Raw genomic sequence first — 21,556 nt, forward strand, 5'->3', positions numbered from 1 at the left:
AGTACTCCTTTTCTTTTTGCGAATACAGACTAACACGGCTGTTACTCTGAAACCTGTCACTATAAGGCATGTTTTCTAATCCTTTAATCATTCTCATGGCTATCCTCTGAACTGTCTATAATTTATCAACATCCTTCTTTAATTGTGGGTTCCAGAACTGGACAGGTCCAGCTGTGGTCTCATCATTGCCAAATACACAGATAAAATAACCTCTGCACCTCTACTTGAGATTCCCCTGTTTATTCATCCAGGATAGCATTAGAGCTTTTGGCCACAGTGTCACACACTGGGAGCTCATGTTCAGTTGATTATCCACCACAACCCTGCCACCCTAGGTGTTTTTCAGAGTCATTGCCTCCCAGAATACACTCCCCCATCCTGTAAGTATGGCCTCCATTATTTGTTCCTAGATTTATACATTTATATTTAGCCATATTGAAATGCATATTGTTTGCTTGTGCCCAGTATACGAAGCAATCCTGACTGCTCTTAATCTCTAACCTGTCCTCTTCATTATCTATCAGTTCCCCAATTTTGTCCCCACAAAGTCATCTGCAAACTTAATCAGAGATGATTTTATGTTTTTTTCCAGGTCATTGATAAAAATTATAAACAGTGTAGGGCTGAGAACTAATCCCTGAGGGATCTCATTGGAAACTGATGTGCTTGATGACAATTCCCCATTTGCAACTGCATTTTAAGACCTATTAGTTAGCAAGTTGTTAATCGATTTAGTGTTTGCCATGTTAACTTTATGTCATTTCAGTTTTTAATAAAAATGTCATGCGGAACCAAGTCAAATGCTTTACAGAAGTCTAAGTAAATTACATCAACCAAATTTATCTCATCAAAAAGATAAGAAGTTAGTTTGACATGATCCATTTTCTGTAAATCCATGTTGATTTGCATGGGTTGAATTCTTTATTAATCAAGTCCAGTATCAGTTGCTGGAAGGTGATCAGGAACAGTCAACATGGATTCACCAAGGGCACATCATGCCTGACCAACTTGATTGCCTTCTATGGTGAGATAACTGGCTCTGTGGATGTGGGGAAAGCAGTGGATGTGATATATCTTGACTTTGGCAAAGCTTTTGATACTGTCTCCCACAGTATTCTTGCCAGCAAGTGAAAAAAGTATGGATTGGATGAATGGACTATAAGGTGGATAGAAAGCTGGCTAGATTGTCAGGGTCAACCGGGATTGATCAACGGCTCGATGTCTAGTTGGCAGCTGGTATCAAGTGGAGTGCCCCAGGGGTTGGTCCTGAGTCCGGTTTTGTTCAACATCTTCATTAATGATCTGGATGATGGGATGGATTGCACCGTCAGCAAGTTCACAGATGACACTAAGTGTGGGGGAGAGTTAGATATGCTGGAGGGTAGGATTAGGGTCCAGAGTGACCTAGACAAATTGGAGTATTGGGTCAAAAGAAATCTGATGAGGTTCAACAAGGACCAGTGCAGAGTCCTGCACTTAGGACGGAAGAATCCCAAGCACCGCTACAAGCTGGGGACCGACTGGCTAAACAGCAGTTCTGCAGAAAAGGACCTGGGGATTACAGTGGACGAGAAGCTGGATATGAGTCAGCAGTGTACCCTTGTTGCCCAGAAGGCTAATGGCATATTGGGCTGCATTAGTAGGAGCATTGCCAGCAGATTGAGGGAAGTGATTATTCCCCTCTCTTCGGCACTGGTGAGCCACATCCGGAGCACTGCGTCCAGTTTTGGGGCCCCACTACAGAAAGGATGTGGATAAATTGGAGAGAGTCCAGTGGAGGGCAACGGAAATGATCAAGGGGCTGGGGCACATGACTTATGAGAAGAGGCTGAGGGAACTGGGCTTGTTTAGTCTGCAGAAGGGAAGAGTGAGGGGGGATTTGATAGTAGCCTTCAACTACCTAAATGGGGGGTTCCAAAGAGGATGGAGCTCGGCTGTTCTCAGTGGTGGCAGATGACAGAACAAGAAGCAATGGTCTCAAGTTGCAGCGGGGGAGGTCTAGGTTGGATATTAGGAAACACTATTTCACTGGGAGGGTGTTGAAGCACCAGAATGGGTTACCTAGGGAGGTGGTGGAATCTCCATACTTAGAGGTTTTTAAGGCCCGGCTTGACAAAGTCCTGGCTGAGATGATTTAGTTGGGGTTGGTCCTGCTTTGAGCAGGGGTTTGGACTAGATGACCTCCTGAGGTTTCTTCCAACCCTAATCTCCTATGATTCTATTATTTTGTCTGGGATTGATGTCAGGCTGACAGGTCTATAATTACCCAGGTCAATCCATTTATCCTTAGTAAAAACTGGCACAGTATTAGCTTTCTTCCAGTCTTCTGGTACTTCCCCACTGCTCCAAGACTTACTGAAAATCAGCATTAATGGATCAGTGCAATCATCAGCCAGCTCTTTTAAAACTCATGGATGCAAGTTTTCCAGACCTGCTGATTTAATGTCTAACTTTAGTAGCTTCTGTTTAACAGCCTCCTGAGATATTAGTGGAATTGAGAAAGTGTTATCACCATATGATGAGACTGCATTATCTGTTTTTTCCCTAAATCCAGAAGAGAAATAGTTATTGAGCACTTTTGCCCTTTTCTGCATTATTATTGATTTTTCTACCTTTTCTGTCTAGTAATGGACCAATAACATTGTCAAGATTCTTTTTGTTCTTAATATATTTTTAAATGCCTTATTATCCTTACTTTTGCTGGTCACAGCTTTTTCCGTGTGTCCCTTGGCTTCCCTTATCAATTTTCTACAATTCCTAACTTTTGATTTATATTAATTACTATCAACTTCCCCTTTCTTCCATTTGGTGCATCTGTGTGTGTTTTATTGTTTTATAGCTTCCTTCACTTCCCCTCTAGCCGAGATTGTTTTTTAACCTGCACAGTCCTCTTCCTCAATTGCAGGATTGTGACTTTTTGGGCATCTAGTACAGTGTTCTTAAATGACTCCCAATTATCATTCATATTTTTTAATTAAATTCTTCATCCCAGCTGATTTAGCTCATAATTATTTTCAGCTTTGCGAAATCGGCACTTCTGCTTGTGCAGTATAAATGTGATCAAGTCATGATCACTTGTACCTAAGTTAGAATTATCTTTTACTTCTGTGGTCAGTTCTTATTTATCTGTTAGGTCTAATACACAATTCCCCTGTGTTGGCTGCAACATTTTTTGGGTTAGAAAATTGGAGAATATTGAGAGAGAGAGAGAGAGAGAGAGAGAGAGAGATCTTCAGGACAGGTATCTCTCCAGAATTTTATACTGTGCTCATCACCATAGTATCTGACCTTAGCACATTTTGTAATTTCTCACCACAGAGTAGAGTGTGTATGAGCCCCTTCCCCAGCAAGGTTCTGGATCATGCATTTGCATGTTTAACTAGACTGCTCTTTGTCTTGCAGGTGCCAGTCTCTAACTGCAGCAAGGATTGCCTCCCAGGTACCAGAAAAGGTATCATCGAGGGAGAGCCCACCTGTTGCTTTCAATGCGTGAAATGCTCTGACGGGGAATACAGTGATGAAACAGGTAATATGGAAAAGGCGTGTGTGGTTTGCAGATTCCTGTGAGTCGCCACCAATGGATTATATTTGTAAGTGCAATTAATTCCCAGCCACTGTTCTAGTCTGTTAGAATAATGCTGAGCTGAAGCAACAGAGAACATTTCCCTTGGAAAGTCCTCTGAGAGAATATTACATAGGAAAGATGCATGAAGAATTATTCATTCCTTTTTTAAGTGAATTTGTGCTGATGAAAGCTGCCAGATTCACAGACCTGAAGAATGAACCTCTCAATTATCCCCAGAATATGTACAGTACATGCAGCAGCCTCCCTAGTTCAAATTGCCTCAAGGCCCTGCCAATAGACATAATTGGGACCCTCTCTAAAGGGCAGAGGGGAGTTCAGTTTTCAGGGCTCATTCGTTTCCTAACCTCTGCTAAAGAAACCCTGCTCTCAGCCCCCTCAGAGCCATGTCAGTCTTATCCCCTGTTGCACAGTTAGGTTTCCTAAGGAAGAGAGATGGGAAAGGATTTGCTTAAGGGCACACACGAAGCCTGTGGAAGAGCCACAAATAGTACCCAGGAATCGGACATCAGTATTCCTACCACACCATAGCAATAACTTTTGGTCCCCTAACAACCTGTAGGTGAAATGCTCCATAATACAATTCCAATCTGCGTCCACCTTTTCATATGTTTATATATTCCCCATTTTATCAGGAAATAAAGTCCATTCTGTAGCAGAATCCATTGTAATCAGACACCCCTGTATTCACACTGCACAGATGAACATTTCCCTTAATGAAATTGGCTTCCACAGTTTCTGCAGGAAATAAAGCAGATTGATATGACCTGTGGGCACACTTCAACTCTTATTGAAGTGAGAGTCTGATTAAACCATACAGTTCCACTCTGGAGGGAAAAATGTAATAACAGTTTTAGAGCAAATTGAAAATTTTTGATTTTCCAATGTCTCAGTCAGACTGATGCCTCAGGGTTGGCACGTCCCAGACCATGAAACCAAATTATTGTGTCAGCAAATTTCTGCATCCAAAACCATTCTACGCTCCAAAGTACAGCCGTTTCCTTGCCCTCACTGGCATCATGTGTCATAGTCCAGGCTGCAGCATGTGTGTGAATGTGCTACCATGTGTGTACTACCATGTGTGTGAATCACATTCTCAGCAAATCAGAAATGAATTACCATTCTTTAATAGGGGAATATGGTACCATACATTTCTTGATTCAAATACTATAAGAACTTAAAATCAATATTCATATAATAGCTTATTTTGAATTAGATAGAAAGCAGAGATCCTGACCTCTAAAGATCTGAAGTAAAGATCCCCTGGCACTTTTCTCAAGATTTAAGGAGCGGTTTCTGCTGCCCTGGTAAAATTCCAACTTGGGTGATTTCATTCTGCCTTTCTAAATTTCTTCTCCTATTTCAGTTGGATATGTTACTCTTTTTCATTTCCTGTGCTTACCTGTTTTATAGTGTTGCTGTACACAGTTAAGCAACTGCCACTCTTCACCCCAGAGGGGGTGTCTGGACCAGGCCATGGACGGCCCATGTGCACCAGTCAGTTACCACCTAGTGGTCAGGAAACAATTGGTATCATCACAGTTGAACAGGGTCACGAAGTCAGGGTCAGGCACCAAGTTGCAGGTGGGAGGCAAGTGGAGGAGTCAGGGTCAAGCTGGGTCAGGATACCAGGAAGCCAAGGTCAGGTACCAGGTTACAGACAACTGGCAAGTAGCAAAGTCAGGGATGAACCAGGGTCAGAAGCCAGAGTCTAGGATCCACAGCAAGATAAGGTCGGAGCAGAAGCAAGCAGACAGTCTGTGTTGTTGCTTAGGACAACTCCTCATGATGACTTTCTGGTTTATATACCAGCATGAGCCAATCAGTGTCTCCAGGGAAGACCAGACAGTACTGCTCAGGGTTCTCAGAAAACACCAGTATATCATCAGGATAGGTGATCATATACAGTCCAAGATGTCCCTGAACATATTTTTTACAAACTCTTGAAATGTTGTGAAGGTGCTGGTTAAGCCAAACAGCATTACTGAGTATTCAAAGTGCCCGTATCAGGTACAAAAAGCAGTCTTCCATTTGTCCCCAGGCCTTATGTGCTCTAGATTGTATGCGCCCCAGAACCTAGGTGAGTCATCAGGAGGTCCAGCAATTCCAGGATGAGGGGCAAGGGGTACTGGTTACAAATAGTCACCTGACGATAGTCTATGCAGGGGTGCAGTGATCCATTCTTTTCTTGCACAGAGGACTGGTGCCCCTGCTGAAGAGGTGAATCTTGGAATGAATGAAGCCCTTTACAAGATTTTCCTGGATATACATGCATAGTGGCCCCATTTCTGGTTCAGGCATGGTGTATATCTATCCACAGGGCAGCTGTGCCCTGGTTTGTAGGTCTGTTGGACAGTTGTAGTCCCTATGTGGGGGTAATGAATCCATGTTTTTCTTTTCCACCACACCCAGGTAGTCTCGGTGTCTGTAAGGGAAGCTGAGGTTCTGGTCTGGAGTTACTCCTTTCTGGGTTAGCCCCTGCCATCGGGGGTCTCGCTTCCAAGGGTCTTATCTGACCCTGGGGCCCTGGTTGCAGGTAACCTGGGGGGTTGTTGATTTGTTGGAGGCAAACTTTCTGGCAATATTTAGAGAAGAAGCAAATGTTCCTCCACCACCAGGAGATACGCAGGCCATGTCGCTCCAACCAAAGAGTGCCAAGAATTATTGGGAAGAATGGAGAGTGGAGCACATCAAAACATATTATTTCCTAGTGCCCTTCCCCTGCGACCTCTAAAGGAACCGGTCTTTTGGGTCACCAGTCCTGACAGCAGAGGTGACCCATCAACCATTTCTACCAGGTCTGGTGTAGGTTTTGGCCAGAGAGGGATCTGGATGATTTGGGCTACCTTAGTGCCTATAAAGTTGACAGGGACATCTATCATCAGCAGTTGTGGTGGGATCTGCTGCGCCTGCCTGAAGACCCACAACCTCAGCAGCAATTAGAAATGCAGGGAGACCCCATGGTTCCTGGGTCAGGTTCTACTTGAGGGGTGAGGGTGGTTCTAGAGCACGGAGCTCTGGTAATGCCCAAGCTGTACCCCCGTACCGGACTTGGACTGGTCCATTTTCCAAGCTCTTTTGAGCTGGACCGGAGGCATGGGCATGTCCTGGAACCCCACAATACAGAGTTTCAGCTGCCATTGACATTCTTTCTCCTCCGAAGTCAGGTGTCTGCAACCCAGGCAAACCTGCATCAGTTCAGGACTTGGGTCTACAGGCTTTGGTGTAGCAGGCAGTTCCTCTTCAAGTGATGTCCCTGTGGGTGCTCGACTGTAGGTGTGGCAGCATCCCCTGCGCCTGGGTTTGGAGAGCTTAATCAGCAGTGCCCATCAGACAGCACATGGGCACCTCCCCTCTTTTGCACTGCATGTGGGACATTCATATATATATATGAATGAGAGAGAGCGCGCGCGCACACGCTGTGCGATCCAACCGACCCCAGTTCCTTCTCCAACATCTTTGGTCTGGGACGGACTCTACTAGCAGAGCCCACTTCTCCTATACCCTCTTAGTTAGTATTTTCCTCCTATGTTTACAGTTCTTCTCATAATTTAGGTTTCTGTTTTCCGCCGCTTCCTGCCCTTGCCAACCAGGAAGCCTTTTCCATTCACTCTTATGCCCGGCTTTTCCGGGTTTAAGAGGTGTGATTCGTGTGGCGCCGTCTTCTTGATAACAGATGGCCACCTGCAGTGTATCCTTTGTCAGGGAGAGGGACACGTCCCTCAAAAATGTTCCCATTTGTCTTGGCGTGAAACCCAGAGCCAGAAAGAAAGGGACATTAGATTGAAATTTCTCCTCATGAAGAAATCGCTACATGCGACAATGAACCTGGGTCCGGACTTTCCCCAGAGAGGCTCTCATGCTCTGCCAGGTCATCAGCTGATCCCCACTCTCCACACACTGTGAAGAGAAAGTCATACTGTGATTGTGCATTTGACAAGAAATAGGCTTCCTCCTCCTCACACTTTTGAGGCGCAGCCTGCCAGAATACCATCCCCAGCTAGGTCGGTGGCTTCAACCTCATCCGACAGGGGACACAGGTCCAGGGCTCATCCAAGTACCTCTGGTACCGACTCCAAGAAACAGTCTAAAGACCCTATCTGTGCAGACCTTCAGCCCTCAGCACCGTTTCCCAGCTCTGGAGACCGAGGTGGCCCGTGTGCAGGAGCTATGGCACCGACACCATTTCTGGCACCAATGAAGCCATCGACACCGAGTAAGTCCTCACTTTTTTGACAGGACCTCCCACCACTTCTACCCTCCTCTCTGGACTCACGAAATTCCTCCCTCTCTCCGCTGAGAACAGCGCCTCCCTTCCCCAGTGAGGAGGAGGAAATGGAGAAGGAGGATGAGGGTTCCATTGTTCCCTCGACTACTGGACAAATTGCACTGGCTTATCCTTACTATATGCAAACTACCTCTGGCCCGCAATCCTGACAGGGACCACCATGGATGCAGCCACATATACCACTCTATGGCACTCTGTACCTCAAAGTAGCACTCTGGAACCCTCATATTCATCCTTGTCATATAATTATGATATATTTCATACAAAGCATGCCATGTAAGATATCATATGAAAGGTCATGATCTGCTGAAACCCATTGTTCTGTCCAAATATGTATATCATTAGTGTGTGTGAAGTTATGAGATTTTACTGTATGGCTGTTACTGAAATATGTTGTAAGTTTGAGAGTCTCTACTGCTAGGTGGTGATCCACTCCCAGGACGGTGTTAAGCGACCATTAATCAGTAGGGGAGTTGTAAACAAGGAATTTACAATACTGTAAGAGGGCTGCACAAGCCTCACACAATGGGGGATTGCTCAACTCTGTGACTCAGCAAAGCCCACCAGGACATGTCTGGGCTACTGTTTTCCAGACATATGGACTGAGGATATAAAATAGGGGACAGTGGCATCATGCCTTTGCCTTTCTCCTCCCCCACCTACACTGGGAGCAACAAGAACACTGGGAAGACAAAGGCTTGAATTGAGGAGACTCGTCCCAGGTTCAAAGGGGAAGCCTGTGTATTAAAAACTTGACATCTAGTAGGGTGAGAGAACAGATTGATCTAAATACTGCCTATTCTAATAAGGTTTAAGATTTAGACTGTGAGCTTACCTTTTATTTTCTTTGGTAACTATCTCTGACCTTTTGTGCTTACCACTTCTAATCACTAAAATCTATTTCTGTAGTTAATAAATCTGTTTTATATTTTACCTAAAACAGTGTATTTTGGTTGAAATGCTTGGGAAATCTCAATTCAGTTTACAAAGGCTAGTATGTGTCCTCTCCACATTGAGGGAGGGGTGAAGTGGGTAATAAAGTTATACTGGTCAGGCTCCTGATGAGGGCAAGATGGTATATTCCACCTGCAAGGCTGGGTGGTTGGGAGACTTTCACTGTGTGATTCATGAGTGGCTCAGGGAGAATTCATGTAATTTAGCTGTGTGTGGGGCTCCATATGCTGTTGTACTGAGTGATATCAGCACCCGAGGGGTTGCTGCTTTTCACTTGCAAAGCATTGTGAGAGACAGCCCAGGCTAGAGAGTTAAGGGGGTCCAGTGGTACCCCAGTTTCAGGTTGTTTATTCATAGGTGACCTCATCACACACTTCCACCAAACTGGTCGCATTGGGACCCTGGGGCCATGTTCAGGGCACAATTCGGGAACCCTCCCAGAGAGGAAAGCCAGAGACCTATACCTCTCCCTTCTCCATCAGTCTCTCACCTCAGGAAGTCAAACTGCCACTGGTACCCACTGAGGAGGAAAAACAGGAAGAAGGGCACGAAGTGGAGGCTTTTCCAACTTTACGTTTTTCTTCCTCCTCACCTGACGAGATTATGCCTCCACCCCCTGCATCTGCCGATGACTTCAGGCATTTTCAAGATCTGTTCCATAGGATGGCAGACTCCTTATAGATTCCATTGGAGGAAGCCAAAGACCAGCAACATAAACAGCTGAATATGTTCCACACATCCTCTTCCTCAAAGATCACACTACCAATCAATGAGGCTCTTCTCGAACCTGTGAAGGTTCTGTGGCAGACCACAGCTTCCATCTCTCTGACCTGCAAATGTGCCAACAAAAAATATTATGTTCTGGAGAAGGATGCTGAATTTTTATTTTGGTACCCCACCCCACTTCTTTGGTGGTCAGTGAGGTGCAGGAGAGAAGCCGTCAATACCAATCTTGCTCTAGTCATCCAGGCAGAGATTGGAAACGCCTGGACCTATTTGGATGCAAGACATTCTTCAGCCATGCTCCAATTTAGGATTTCAAATTATGAAGCTCTTATGACCAAGTATAATTATCTGAACTACTCCATATTGGAGGCACTCTGCCATGACTTACCAGTAGAGGATTTACCATTCAAAGGTCAGAAGCTATTCTTGGAGCACACAGAAAACTCTCTGCGCTCCCTTAAAGACTCCCCAGCTACACTTCATTCTCTCAGGATATATACGCCAGCACCAAAGAGACGTTCGGCGAAGTACCAACTCCCCCCGCAATCCCAAATTCAACAATACACAATGCTGTCAACAAAGGACTCTGACTAAAAGTAGATAGCCCACTCCTCAAGGGGCTACCTCTCACGCAGTAGCACCAAAATTACAATTTTGAAGGTGTGGTCAAGGTACCAAGAAGCCTTCCCTTGTTCCAGTTATCCCTACCATCCCTGACATTCCAACAGTTTGGTGACCGACTAGCTCCGTTTTCCCCATCTTAAAGTCTCATCACCTTGGACAAGTGGATTCTAGAGACAATCAAGGAAGGATACTCGGTCCCCCTTCTATATATCCCACCCCACCACCTTTCCTCACCATCCCTCTTCAGGGACCCCTCTCAAGGGGAGAAATAAGTCATCTTCTGCAACTGGGAGCCATAGAACAGGTTCCTTCCCAACACATGGGACAGGGCTTCTACTCCTACTATTTTCTGAGTCAGAAGAAGTCCGGCGGCTGGTGTCCCATCCTAGATCTTCAGAATCTAAACAAATTCATCAAGCTGCAATGTTTCAAGATAGTTACCCTCTTCATTATTATCCCAGCACTGGAACAGGGGAACTGGTTCTCAGCGCTTGACTTCCAAGATGCATACTTTAATATTTCCATACATCCTGCTCACAGAGAATTCCTCCAGTTCGTCATGGGCACCGACCATTACCAGTACAAAATACTGCCCTTTGGACTATCCACTGTGCCTCGGGTGTTCTTCAAAGTCCTCACGATAATCATGGCCTACCTAAGGAAACAAGGAATAATCATTTTCCTATACTTGGACTATTGTCTCCTCAAGGCCCCATCCAAAATGGACACTCTCCGAGCCGTCCATGTAACAATGGACCTGTTCACAAAGCTAGACCTCCTTGTGAGCCTAGAAAAGTCCACTCTAACACCAGTACAACAGCTGGAATTCATCAGTGCATAGTTGGATGCCATACAAGCCAGAGCCATCCTACCACCTCACAGATTCTCAGCTATAATGGATCTGATATCCGCCGCATGGTTCTGCCCCCCAGATCTCTCCATGAACATGCCTCCAGCTTCTAGGCCACATGGCAGCGGCCACGTTTGTGGTCAGGCATGCAAGACTGCACATGCAAGGTCTTCAAGCATGGCTCCATCCTGTATACCTCCCCCACAAGCACAGCATTCACAAACTTTTATCTATGTCAAGGACTCACTGCTGTGATGGACACAGCTCAGTGACGTTTGTGTTGGAGTTCCTTTCCTACAACCATCACGGACTATGATCTGAACCACAATGCTTCCCTAATCAGTTGGGGGAGCACGTATACATGAACACACAGTACAGGGCAGATGTTCGTCCACCGACTCCATCTTACACATCAACCTCCTAAGAACTCTGAGCAGTCCGTAATGCCTGCCAACATTTCCTACCTCTTCTCAAACATCATACCATCAGAGTGATGATGAACAATCTCGCCTGCATGTATTACATCAACAGGGCAGGTGGAGCGAGGTCCCACTCTTATGCTTGGAGGCGATCAAACTGGAACTGGTGTATCCAGAACGACATCTCCATTTCAGCCGCATACCTCCCAGGGCACCAGGACACCACTGTGGATGCACTGAACAGGATGTTCTCACATGATCATGACTGAGAGCTGGATATGCAAGCACTTCAACCCATATTCAACTGATGGGGCAGTCCCACCATATATCTCTTTGCCATTCAACACAATGCCCGCTGCGCTCAATTCTCTTCCAGGCTGAATTCTCTTGGGGCACAGATCACTGGAGGACATGTTCCTCATAACCTGGGATGCACCACTCCCCTATGTCTTCCCTCTTTTTTCCCTCCTATTCTGAGCACTTTGCAAAATAGTAGCTCCAACATGGCCACAATAGGTCCGTTATACTTAGCTTCTATGCACGATGGTATGCCCGCTGATCTCTCTCCACCTAATACCATGGTTCCTTTCACAGGACGCATCTCCATCCCAATCCATAGATGCTCCACCTCAAATCCTGGCTCCTCTGTGGTCCCAGGGTCCAGAAATAATCTGCTCAGATGCAGTCAAACTTTTGAATAGCGGGCGTGAGATGACCAGACGAACTTACATTCACAAATGAACTAGATTTCACTGCTGGAGTGCCTCACACCAGGTTGATGCAGCACACACTCCGTGCCCCTTATTCTTGCCTACATTCTCCACCTTAAACAGTCAGGATTGGCCAATAGCTCTATTAGGGTACGCTTGGTGGCAATCACTACCTTTCACTCCTCTATTTACGTCCACTCTGTCTTCAGACACCTGCTCACAAAGTGCTTCTTGAGGCATATTCAAAATCTCTATCCCCATATATGAGACCCAATCCCAGCCTGTGACCCCAGCCTAGTCCTACGTTCCCTGAATAGCCACCGTTTGAACCAGTGGCAACCTGTTCTTACAAACACCTAGCAATGAACACAGCCTTTCTTGTTGCCATCACCTCTGCTAGACAGGTGGGCAAAATCACAGCCCTCATGGCATATCCACCATACACGGTGTTTTATAAAGACAAAGTTACACTATGCTCACACCTAAGATTTTGACCAAAGGTCCCAACAGCTTTTCATCTCAATCAACTGATACACCTCCCTTGCTTTTTTCTGAAGCCTCACAATAATCAACAGGAGGTGGCTCTACACACCCTAGATGTGACGTGCACAGTAGCTATCTACTTGGATAGGACTAACCCCTTCCGGAAATTTCCATGATTATTCCTCTCCACAACCAAAAGATCTAAACTGCTATATTTAAACAATACCTCTCTAAATGGATCTCCCAATGTATACATTTATCTTACAAACTCCACGATAGACAACCTCCTACCTCAATCAGAACACATTCCATATATTTGTTATCTACCTCAATTGCCATTCTTAATAATGTCCCCATTGATGACATTTATAAGGCTGCCACATAGGCAATGGACACTCTCCTTGGAGATGCTGTCCTCTCCTCAGCAGTACATGTCGCTTCAAAGCCCCAGCCTTCCAACAAGGGGCACTACTTTCTAGTCACCTCCAGTGGAGCGCGGACAGGGACATCACTCAGAGAAGAAGTTGTTACCCTGTGCGGTAACTGAGGTTCTTCAAGATGTGTGTCCTTATGGGTGCTTTACTACTCGCCCTCCTCCCCTCTGCTTCGGAGCTGAGAACAAACTCTGTGGCAGAGAAGGAACTGGGGGCAATCAGATTGCACAGCGCTATATATATATATATATATATAGATTATATATCCCGCACACAGCAAGAGAGAGGGAAGGGGCACATGTGCGGTCCGATGGGCACTGCTGGTGAAGATCTCCGATCCAAGGCACAGGGGGCATTGTCACACCTACAGTGGAGCACCCATAGAGACGCGTCTCGAAGAACCTCAGTTACTGCACAGGGCAAGTAACCCTCTTGCACGGGGGCATTAGGCTCCCCTGCTTTCTTCCCTCCCCTTATGTAACTGAGAGTCGATGCACAGGGCAAGATCAAGACCGACCTCTAAGCAAGTGAGGCTTTCAATGCAACTAGCTCATCTTTTACATCCTCACTGAGTCCTCACCAGAACTGGTATAGCTGGGCTGCTCCATTCCATTTGACATCAGCCACAAGCCGTTGGAAATGTGCAGCATAGGAGATGACCAGCCCTTTCCCCCAGTGAAGATTCCAGAGGGCAGCCTCTGTAGAGCAGATCCAATGCGGGTCCTCAAAAATGGTTGAGAAGGCTTTCTGGAAGGCATCACAGTTTAAGAGCACAGGGCTGTTCTGCTCCAATGGGGATGTCCAATCAAGCACTTTGCTGGTAAGAAGACTGACTACTAGCGCCACCTTTGTTTGGTCTGTGGGGTATGTACTGGGGCAGAGCAGGAGAAGCAGCCTGCATTGTTTCAGCAACCCCCAGAATTTCCGGCACTCCCCACCAAGCCATTTGGGCAGTGGGACCGTGGGAGCCGATTCAGGTCCATAGCGTAGCTGTTTCTCCCTGTGAGTGTGCTAGCTGCTCACAGAGGCTCTGTGCTTCGGCAGAGATACCTCACTTGGGCCTTTAGCATGAGGTTCTCTGCCTGCAGGCAGATGACTTGGTCCTGAAAGTCCCAGGCCCTCAGGGAGCCACTGTTGGAGGGCAGCCTGCCCCTTCCATCATCTGTGGAGGGGTTGGATGGAGTGGGGAACCAAAGGGGTCTGAGAAAACTGTCTGACCTGGGCTCTGGGGGGCCTGTGTGGTCAGTTACCAAGTTGCAGTTGAGATGAGCAGCAGAGTTGGGCTCAAGCCGGGTCAGGATACCAGAAAGTCAGGGTCAGGCACCAGGTTACAAGACAACTGGCAAGTAGCTGAGTTGGAAATGAACCAGGGTCAGAAGCCAGAGTCTATGATCCACAGCAAGGCAAGGTCTGGAGCGGAAGCAAGTAGGCTGTTTGCGTCATTGCTCAGACAGCTGTCCATGATGGCTTCTTGGTTCATATACCAGCATGAGCCAATCAGAGGGCTGCGGGGGGCTGCCACTCAGGCCCTGCTGGGAGGTACTTCCTGCAGTGACTAGCTAGGGTTCTCCAGCAGAAACCCTGCCTAGACTTCCAGTGGTGGTGTGGAAGTGTCAGCAGCCCAGAAATTCCATGGTCCCAGGTTCTGATAGGTGGCTGCGTTTCAGTGGTGCGTGAAGTAGTGTACAGTTTGCAAAGGCCAGTGAGATGAAAAGGGCTATAAATAAGTACTATACTTTTGACTGAATTAATGTTAATGAAATACCTAAATTGCACTGTCTGTTCTATATTAACAGGGGTCCTTTTTCTCTATTCACGTTTTGTCACAAGAACAATTTACAAAAGACCAGCTAAACATTAAGAGAGAGATATCACAGAGGAATATTTGTTAACAGATTCTGAAGAACCCTGGTTTATTTATTTATTGTTTTTCACTATTTTAATGGCTATTGTTATTTTTAAGCAAATATAAAGAATAACCTTCTTCAACAATGACCATGGAAGAGTCCTTTGGGCATGCCATGGCCCATGATGTCACCTCTTTTCCAGAAAGAGAGTTTAGAATATTCTGCCCTCATTAGCAGAGCATTACTGGCTGCATTATTAATATCAGTCAAATGCCTCACTCCAGTTTAAGAGCCATGTGCGGTGACTGTAATCAGTACTCAGATAGAAAGCTCTGAAAACAAGAGTGTGAGACAGCAGACAGAGGTATTTGCAGATCAGTACTCAGAATGCTTTGTCAGCTCGCAGCACTGTGGTGCTGATGGCTGAGGTGTAGGTTCTAAACTTATAATGAGCATCCCACCACAGGTCATCCACAGATCTTCAGCACCAAAACCACAAGCCCCATCTGAGTGAAATGCTAGCCATTAGAGGGAGACATAATCCCACACCTACATTCCATGTGTTTTACACAAGCACATTCCGAAAGGCCTGGATGCACCTGGTGGACACCCCAATTTCTGTTCTGTATGTTTTTGTGGGATGTGCTGTGCATGATTAGAACATAAAGACATCAGCTAGTCCGGATTCCCTTTCCCTGCCATTCTGAAGTGAGGGCTTTAAGATATTGGAGGATCAAGGGCACTGATGGTCTGCTTAAAATGAACAGTTTAAATACATCCAAGATTTGCCTCCCTAGGATGTGAAGTGGGATCCCAGTGCAGCTAAAGAAGCTAGCATATTCTTTTGATTTTCATCATTTGTTATCAAGTCAGCCAGAATGACTCAGATACCACCATGATGGAGGAAGTAGGTATGTGAGGTGAGAGATAGAAATTAGGAGGTAGATAGATAGATAGATGGATGGATGCAGAGCTGCAGTATAAAGTGCACTGTTCACCAGTAATTCTAAAATTTGCGCAAGGAATTGGTCTGAAAAGCCAGAGTGCAGCCCCAAAACGTTATCGTGTGGCTCACAAATGGCCTTCATCTTTAATACAGACCTATGGCTCCTGAGAGGCTACAGGTCCCATCATGCAATGTTCCTTCTTCATTCAGAGCATTATATGCTGGAACCTGTAATCTCTTATAGGAAGCACTTCTGTATTTAAGATGAAGGGAGCTAAACATTGCCCCATTTTATTTTGGGTGGCCTTCTAGTCTAACAAACTTGTTCATCCAATGTTATTTATTTTGCAGATGCGAGTGCTTGTGAGAAGTGTCCCGAGGATTTCTGGTCCAACGAAAACCACACATCCTGCATCCCCAAGCAGATAGAGTTCCTGTCCTGGACAGAGCCCTTTGGAATAGCTCTTACTCTCTTTGCTATCCTGGGAATTTTCCTGACCTCTTTTGTTCTGGGGGTCTTCACCAAATTCCGCAATACACCCATTGTCAAGGCCACAAACCGGGAGTTGTCCTACCTCCTCCTGTTCTCCCTGCTGTGCTGTTTCTCCAGCTCGCTATTCTTCATTGGCCAGCCCCAGGATTGGACTTGTCGTTTGCGGCAGCCAGCCTTTGGCATCAGCTTTGTACTCTGCATCTCCTGCATCCTGGTAAAGACCAATCGCATCCTGCTGGTTTTTGAAGCCAAGATCCCTACAAGCCTCCATCGCAAATGGTGGGGCCTCAACCTGCAGTTCCTTCTGGTCTTCTTGTGTACTTTTGTGCAGATCATCATCTGTGTGATCTGGCTCTACACAGCTCCCCCTTCCAGCTACCGGAACCATGAGTTGGAGGATGAGATCATCTTCCTCACCTGCCATGAGGGCTCCCTGATGGCTCTGGGCTTCCTGATTGGTTACACCTGCCTCCTGGCTGCCATCTGCTTCTTCTTCGCTTTCAAATCTCGGAAGCTGCCAGAGAACTTCAATGAGGCCAAGTTCATCACCTTCAGCATGCTGATCTTCTTCATTGTTTGGATCTCCTTCATACCTGCCTATGCCAGTACCTATGGCAAGTTTGTCTCAGCCGTGGAGGTGATTGCCATCCTAGCTGCCAGCTTTGGGCAGTTAGCCTGCATCTTCTTCAACAAAGTCTACATTATCCTCTTTAAGCCTTCCCGCAACACCATTGAGGAAGTGCGCTGCAGTACAGCTGCACATGCCTTCAAAGTAGCAGCCAGGGCCACACTGAGACGTAGCAACGTGTCACGCAAGAGGTCTAACAGTGTAGGTGGTTCCACGGGCTCTACCCCATCATCCTCCATCAGTAGCAAGAGCAACCATGAAGACCCCTGTCCTCTGCCTACCTCCACGGAGCGGCAGCAGCAGAAGCGGGGATGCAAGCAAAAAGTCAGCTTTGGCAGTGGGACAGTCACCCTGTCATTGAGCTTTGAGGAGCCCCAGAAGAACTCTGTGGCCAACAAGAATGCCAAGCACAGGAACTCCCTAGAAGTCCAAAACAGTGATGACAGCCTGATGCGGCACAGAGCCCTGCTTCCTCTACAGAACAGCGAACCCCTAGGTGTAGAGGAGTCAGGAGTGGGAGAAACCAAACAAGAGGTGCAAAGCCCAGAAGAGCCTCCTCTACCGTCAGCAAATTCCCAGAATTTTATAGGTAGCGGAGGTGGCTCTGTCATAGAGAACACAATACGTTTTTAACAAACCAAAAAATGATAAAATCCACCACAGTTCTCCAGAGAAACCAGCTCACCTGCTTTCTTCTTTGGGAAAGACACCGAAGACGCATCTGAGATGTAGCCACCACACCTTATTGTTAGTACAAGCAAAGAGACCCTCACTTCCAAAGGACACACAGGAGGAACAGACTATCAGAAGGCTACATCTAGGGACCCTTGTACTGACATTGTATTTGTTTTAAAGAAATTGGCATCAGGACATCTTGAAAGGACAAGTGAAAATCTTCTCCAGCTCGGTTTTAGTAAAACTTTGCCTACTGCCTTGCCATTGTCGATCCTGCCTGCCAGACGGCAGCTCAACTGGCTGTAAGCATTTAGGCAATTTCATTTTACTCTGCTTTTACACTGATGTATAATACCCCTCTTCCCCATTGTGTATAATAGTCCCTCTGTATCCAACATGTGAGATCTCTAACCATGTTAAACCAAGGAAAGGACTCAGCTGTACTAAAACAGGACTTCCAGTTTGACCCCAGGGAAGGGGTCATTAAAAATAAAACAAATAAATACATAAATATTCTGAATGCTTTGTACAGCCAACAGTCTGAACATGCAAAGTATTTAATATGATAGACGGTCCTCCCTGCTATTTATATAAGATGATGTTCCAACCCCTGCTTCCTGATGCTGCCAGTGTGAGCAGTAGTGAATGCTGGACAGTATTCTTCATAGACATCAGTGCATTAGATCGAATTACAAGTGGCCTGTTGGTTTGTTCCCATTGACATGTTGTCACCCCCAGGCTGCCTATTTTGGTGGAGAGGGAGGACACTTTTCCACCCAAGGGAGAATGTTGTGGAGCTCAATGAGATGTATCCATGAGTGATTATGTTCCTAGTAGTAATATGCTTAATGAAGTGTCTTTGCTGTAATGTCCCATATGACATACATGGCTAAACATTCACATCACAGCCTACATTGTGTTTTGCCATATTAGTTTTTCTCTCTCACACACACACACTTCAAGATGGGGAAACTGTCCCCAAGAAGTGGTTATGTTTGGGTGTAGCCAAAGGAAAGAGGAGTATTAGAGGGGCACACAGACAAGTGGCTGGGTGCGGTATGAGGAAATGCATATGGGCAGCCAGATGTTTTGGGTTTTGTGTCATGCACAGAGGTAATAGTCAGCTGAATATTTTGGAGCAGCTAGGCTTTTGGGGAATTTATAGAGTAGGTAAGCCAGAGCAAGTGCTTCAATCCTGGTCCATCTTGAAGGGGTGTATGGTACAGGACATATCTCCTTTATTTGAAAGAGAAGCTTTAAGGGTTGGGAGGTGAGCAGAAGAGACCTTTAAAGACACTCTCTTCAGTGGCCTTCTCAAGGTTCATGCAAGTGCCTCCAATTTTTGATAAGATGTGCCGACTCCTCTCCCACCCACTTTAAGGATGTTTGAAATGAACTCGCTGATGTGAAAATTTGGCATGTGGATGGATCAGAGAAATAATGCACCTGTACGGCCACACTGCAGACAATGGGCTTATGTCAGGGATTCATTGCCACATAGATTCCAAGGCCCTAAAGGACCACTGACCTCCTGCGTAACACTATCCATAGAAAAGGAAAGGATGAAGTATCATTCATCCGATGAAGTGAGCTCTAGCTCACGAAAGCTTATGCTCAAATAAATTGGTTAGTCTCTAAGGTGCCACAAGTCCTCCTGTTCTTTTTGCGGATACAGACTAACACGGCTGCTACTCTGAAACATGTCACTATCCACAGAATTTCCCCAAAATAGTTCCTAGAGCACATCTTTTAGAAAAACATCCAATCGTGAGTTCAAGTTAATTTAGCGCCCTCTGTGTAACAGTTATCAGCCTGTGTGAATCGATTATACTCTTCTCTCAAAATACTAAAAAATGCTCTTGGTCACTACAGCAGAGTAGGTTGGCCTTAGACTTACCTGGAGGAGAGACAAACAAAGGTCTGTGGAAATGCCTTGGTCAAAACCTCATTATTCTTTTGTTACTATTAGATTGGCATTGTTTGGGGTTTTTTTGGTCAGGGCAAGAAAATAAACCTTCCAGAGGATATTGCCATGTAAGGGTTTGTTGTACTGTCGGTGGTGTTAGCGGAGGAGGAATATGGTGGGGAACACAGGGGTGGCCTGAACGTGGAGAGACGCTTTTTCAAGGTAGGGATTAATTAACCTTTTCATTGCTGTGTGTGCATACACCTGTGCAGGCAGAGCTTCTGCTGATATGTAGAAAAACCTCAGCAAATTAATTCAGTGACCAACATATTAAAATGACATTTGTTAAAAACAATTAAACTGCAGGGAGAAAATTTAAAAATACACACTGTGGAACAATTTTTAAAAGTCGGCTCTGCCATTGAAGCCAAAGGGAACTTCAGGTACTCAACACTTCTAAAAACCAGGCTACATATATAGGTGTTTAAATATGGATTTAGGAGCCTAATTTCAGGCACGCAATTTTGAAAATCTTGGTCTCTGGCTTTAACTGAGTGCAAGGAAATGGCCACTAGATGGCAGGAGTAGCTAAAGAATAAGACAAGTGGGATTCTAGCCTAACCCTGAGAATAGTTTCCAAAGACGTATGTCTTGGTTCAATACATCATCTGCGAAATGGTAAACATAACTGAGACTCATTTGGCAGAATCGCTGCTGCAGACTTTACAAATCCCGAGTCACCAGCCAAGGCACAGGTGCATTCAGTGAGTAAAATTAAAGTATAAGCAGGAACACAAACACAAACATACATATGTCCATGGCCACTGCACAGATGAGATCTGGAAAGTAACTTATGGCTTGCTTCTGTCAGTACTCATCATTTTACATAAGCTGAAAGGAGTGAATTTATCTTTCAATGGATAATGTTCATGTTTATTTCCAAGTTTTGGGGTTTTTAAAATAGTATATATCTACATAAAGTGCAGTTCTACTCTGAAAAGTGACTTTGCTATCATGAGACCCCATATTTATTGGGTCACCAGTGACTCCAGATCACATGTATTCAATTTGCAGGTAAAGAAATGGGTGAAGGGGTGATTCTAATTGTCACCACTACACATTCATCCTCTGAGAGTCAAGCTGGATTCTATCCTTGTCCACCTTCACCAGCAACCCTGATCTAGTTTGAGGTGTACAATAGGTGCAGTTTTGGTGTAATAGACGTCCTAAGGAAAAGAACCCATGTCATAAAGGGGATTGTCATTCAAGTCATCTTTCACCAGCCAAGACCAAGAGCTCTCCACCTGACGACCCCAAGAGGGGAGGAAGCTTTGATAGGACCTGTGTCTAAAAACACCTTGCAGCACACACAGAATACTAAAACTTAAAACAACTTGGACACCCAGCAGTGTCCTTCTGCCAAAAACCCAAGCCAAAGATCCACCATGGTGGCCAGAGCTGTCCACATGAATAATTGCCCCTCTAGATGGCTCCCAGACAGCATAAGAATGGCCATACTGGGTCAGACCAAAGGTCCATCTAGCCAAGTATCCTGTCTTCCGACAGTGGCCAATGCCAGGTGCCCCAGAGGGAATGAACAGAACAGGTAATTATCAAGTGATCCATTCCCTGTTGCTCATTCCAAGCCTCTGGCAAATAGAGGATGTGGACACCATCCCTGTCCATCCGGGCTAATAGCCATTGATGAACCTATCCTCCATGAATTTATCTAGTTCTTTTTTGAACCCTGTTATAGTCTTGGCCTTCACAACATCCTCTGGCAAAGAGTTCCACAGATTGACTGAGCGTTGTGTAAAGAAATACTTCTTTTTGTTTGTTTTAAACCTGCTGCCTATTAACTACTACTACAGCCCTGCTGCTATTTGTAGGATCAACCTGTGGGAGACACTACTGTTACTACAGTGGAGGAGACCCAGAGAGAATATTAGCTTCATACTGGAATTCCATGAAAATCTGGCTGGTGTGCTGG

General features: G+C 45.6%; 1 protein-coding gene across 1 annotated transcript in view; it reads left to right on the plus strand.

The window, feature by feature from the left end:
• Positions 1-19,497, plus strand: part of CASR (calcium sensing receptor) — a 175,211-nt gene extending 155,714 nt beyond the window's left edge. The window contains exons 6-7 of the mRNA XM_073310598.2: positions 3,403-3,526; positions 16,216-19,497. Of these exons, the coding sequence (XP_073166699.1) occupies positions 3,403-3,526; positions 16,216-17,618 (1,527 nt within the window). The 3' untranslated portion in view covers positions 17,619-19,497. The remainder of the gene's footprint in view (positions 1-3,402; positions 3,527-16,215) is intronic.
• The last annotated feature ends 2,059 nt before the right edge of the window (positions 19,498-21,556 follow it).

Source organism: Lepidochelys kempii, chromosome 1, assembly GCF_965140285.1.
Source record: "Lepidochelys kempii isolate rLepKem1 chromosome 1, rLepKem1.hap1, whole genome shotgun sequence".
In the NCBI taxonomy this organism is placed as follows: domain Eukaryota; kingdom Metazoa; phylum Chordata; order Testudines; family Cheloniidae; genus Lepidochelys; species Lepidochelys kempii.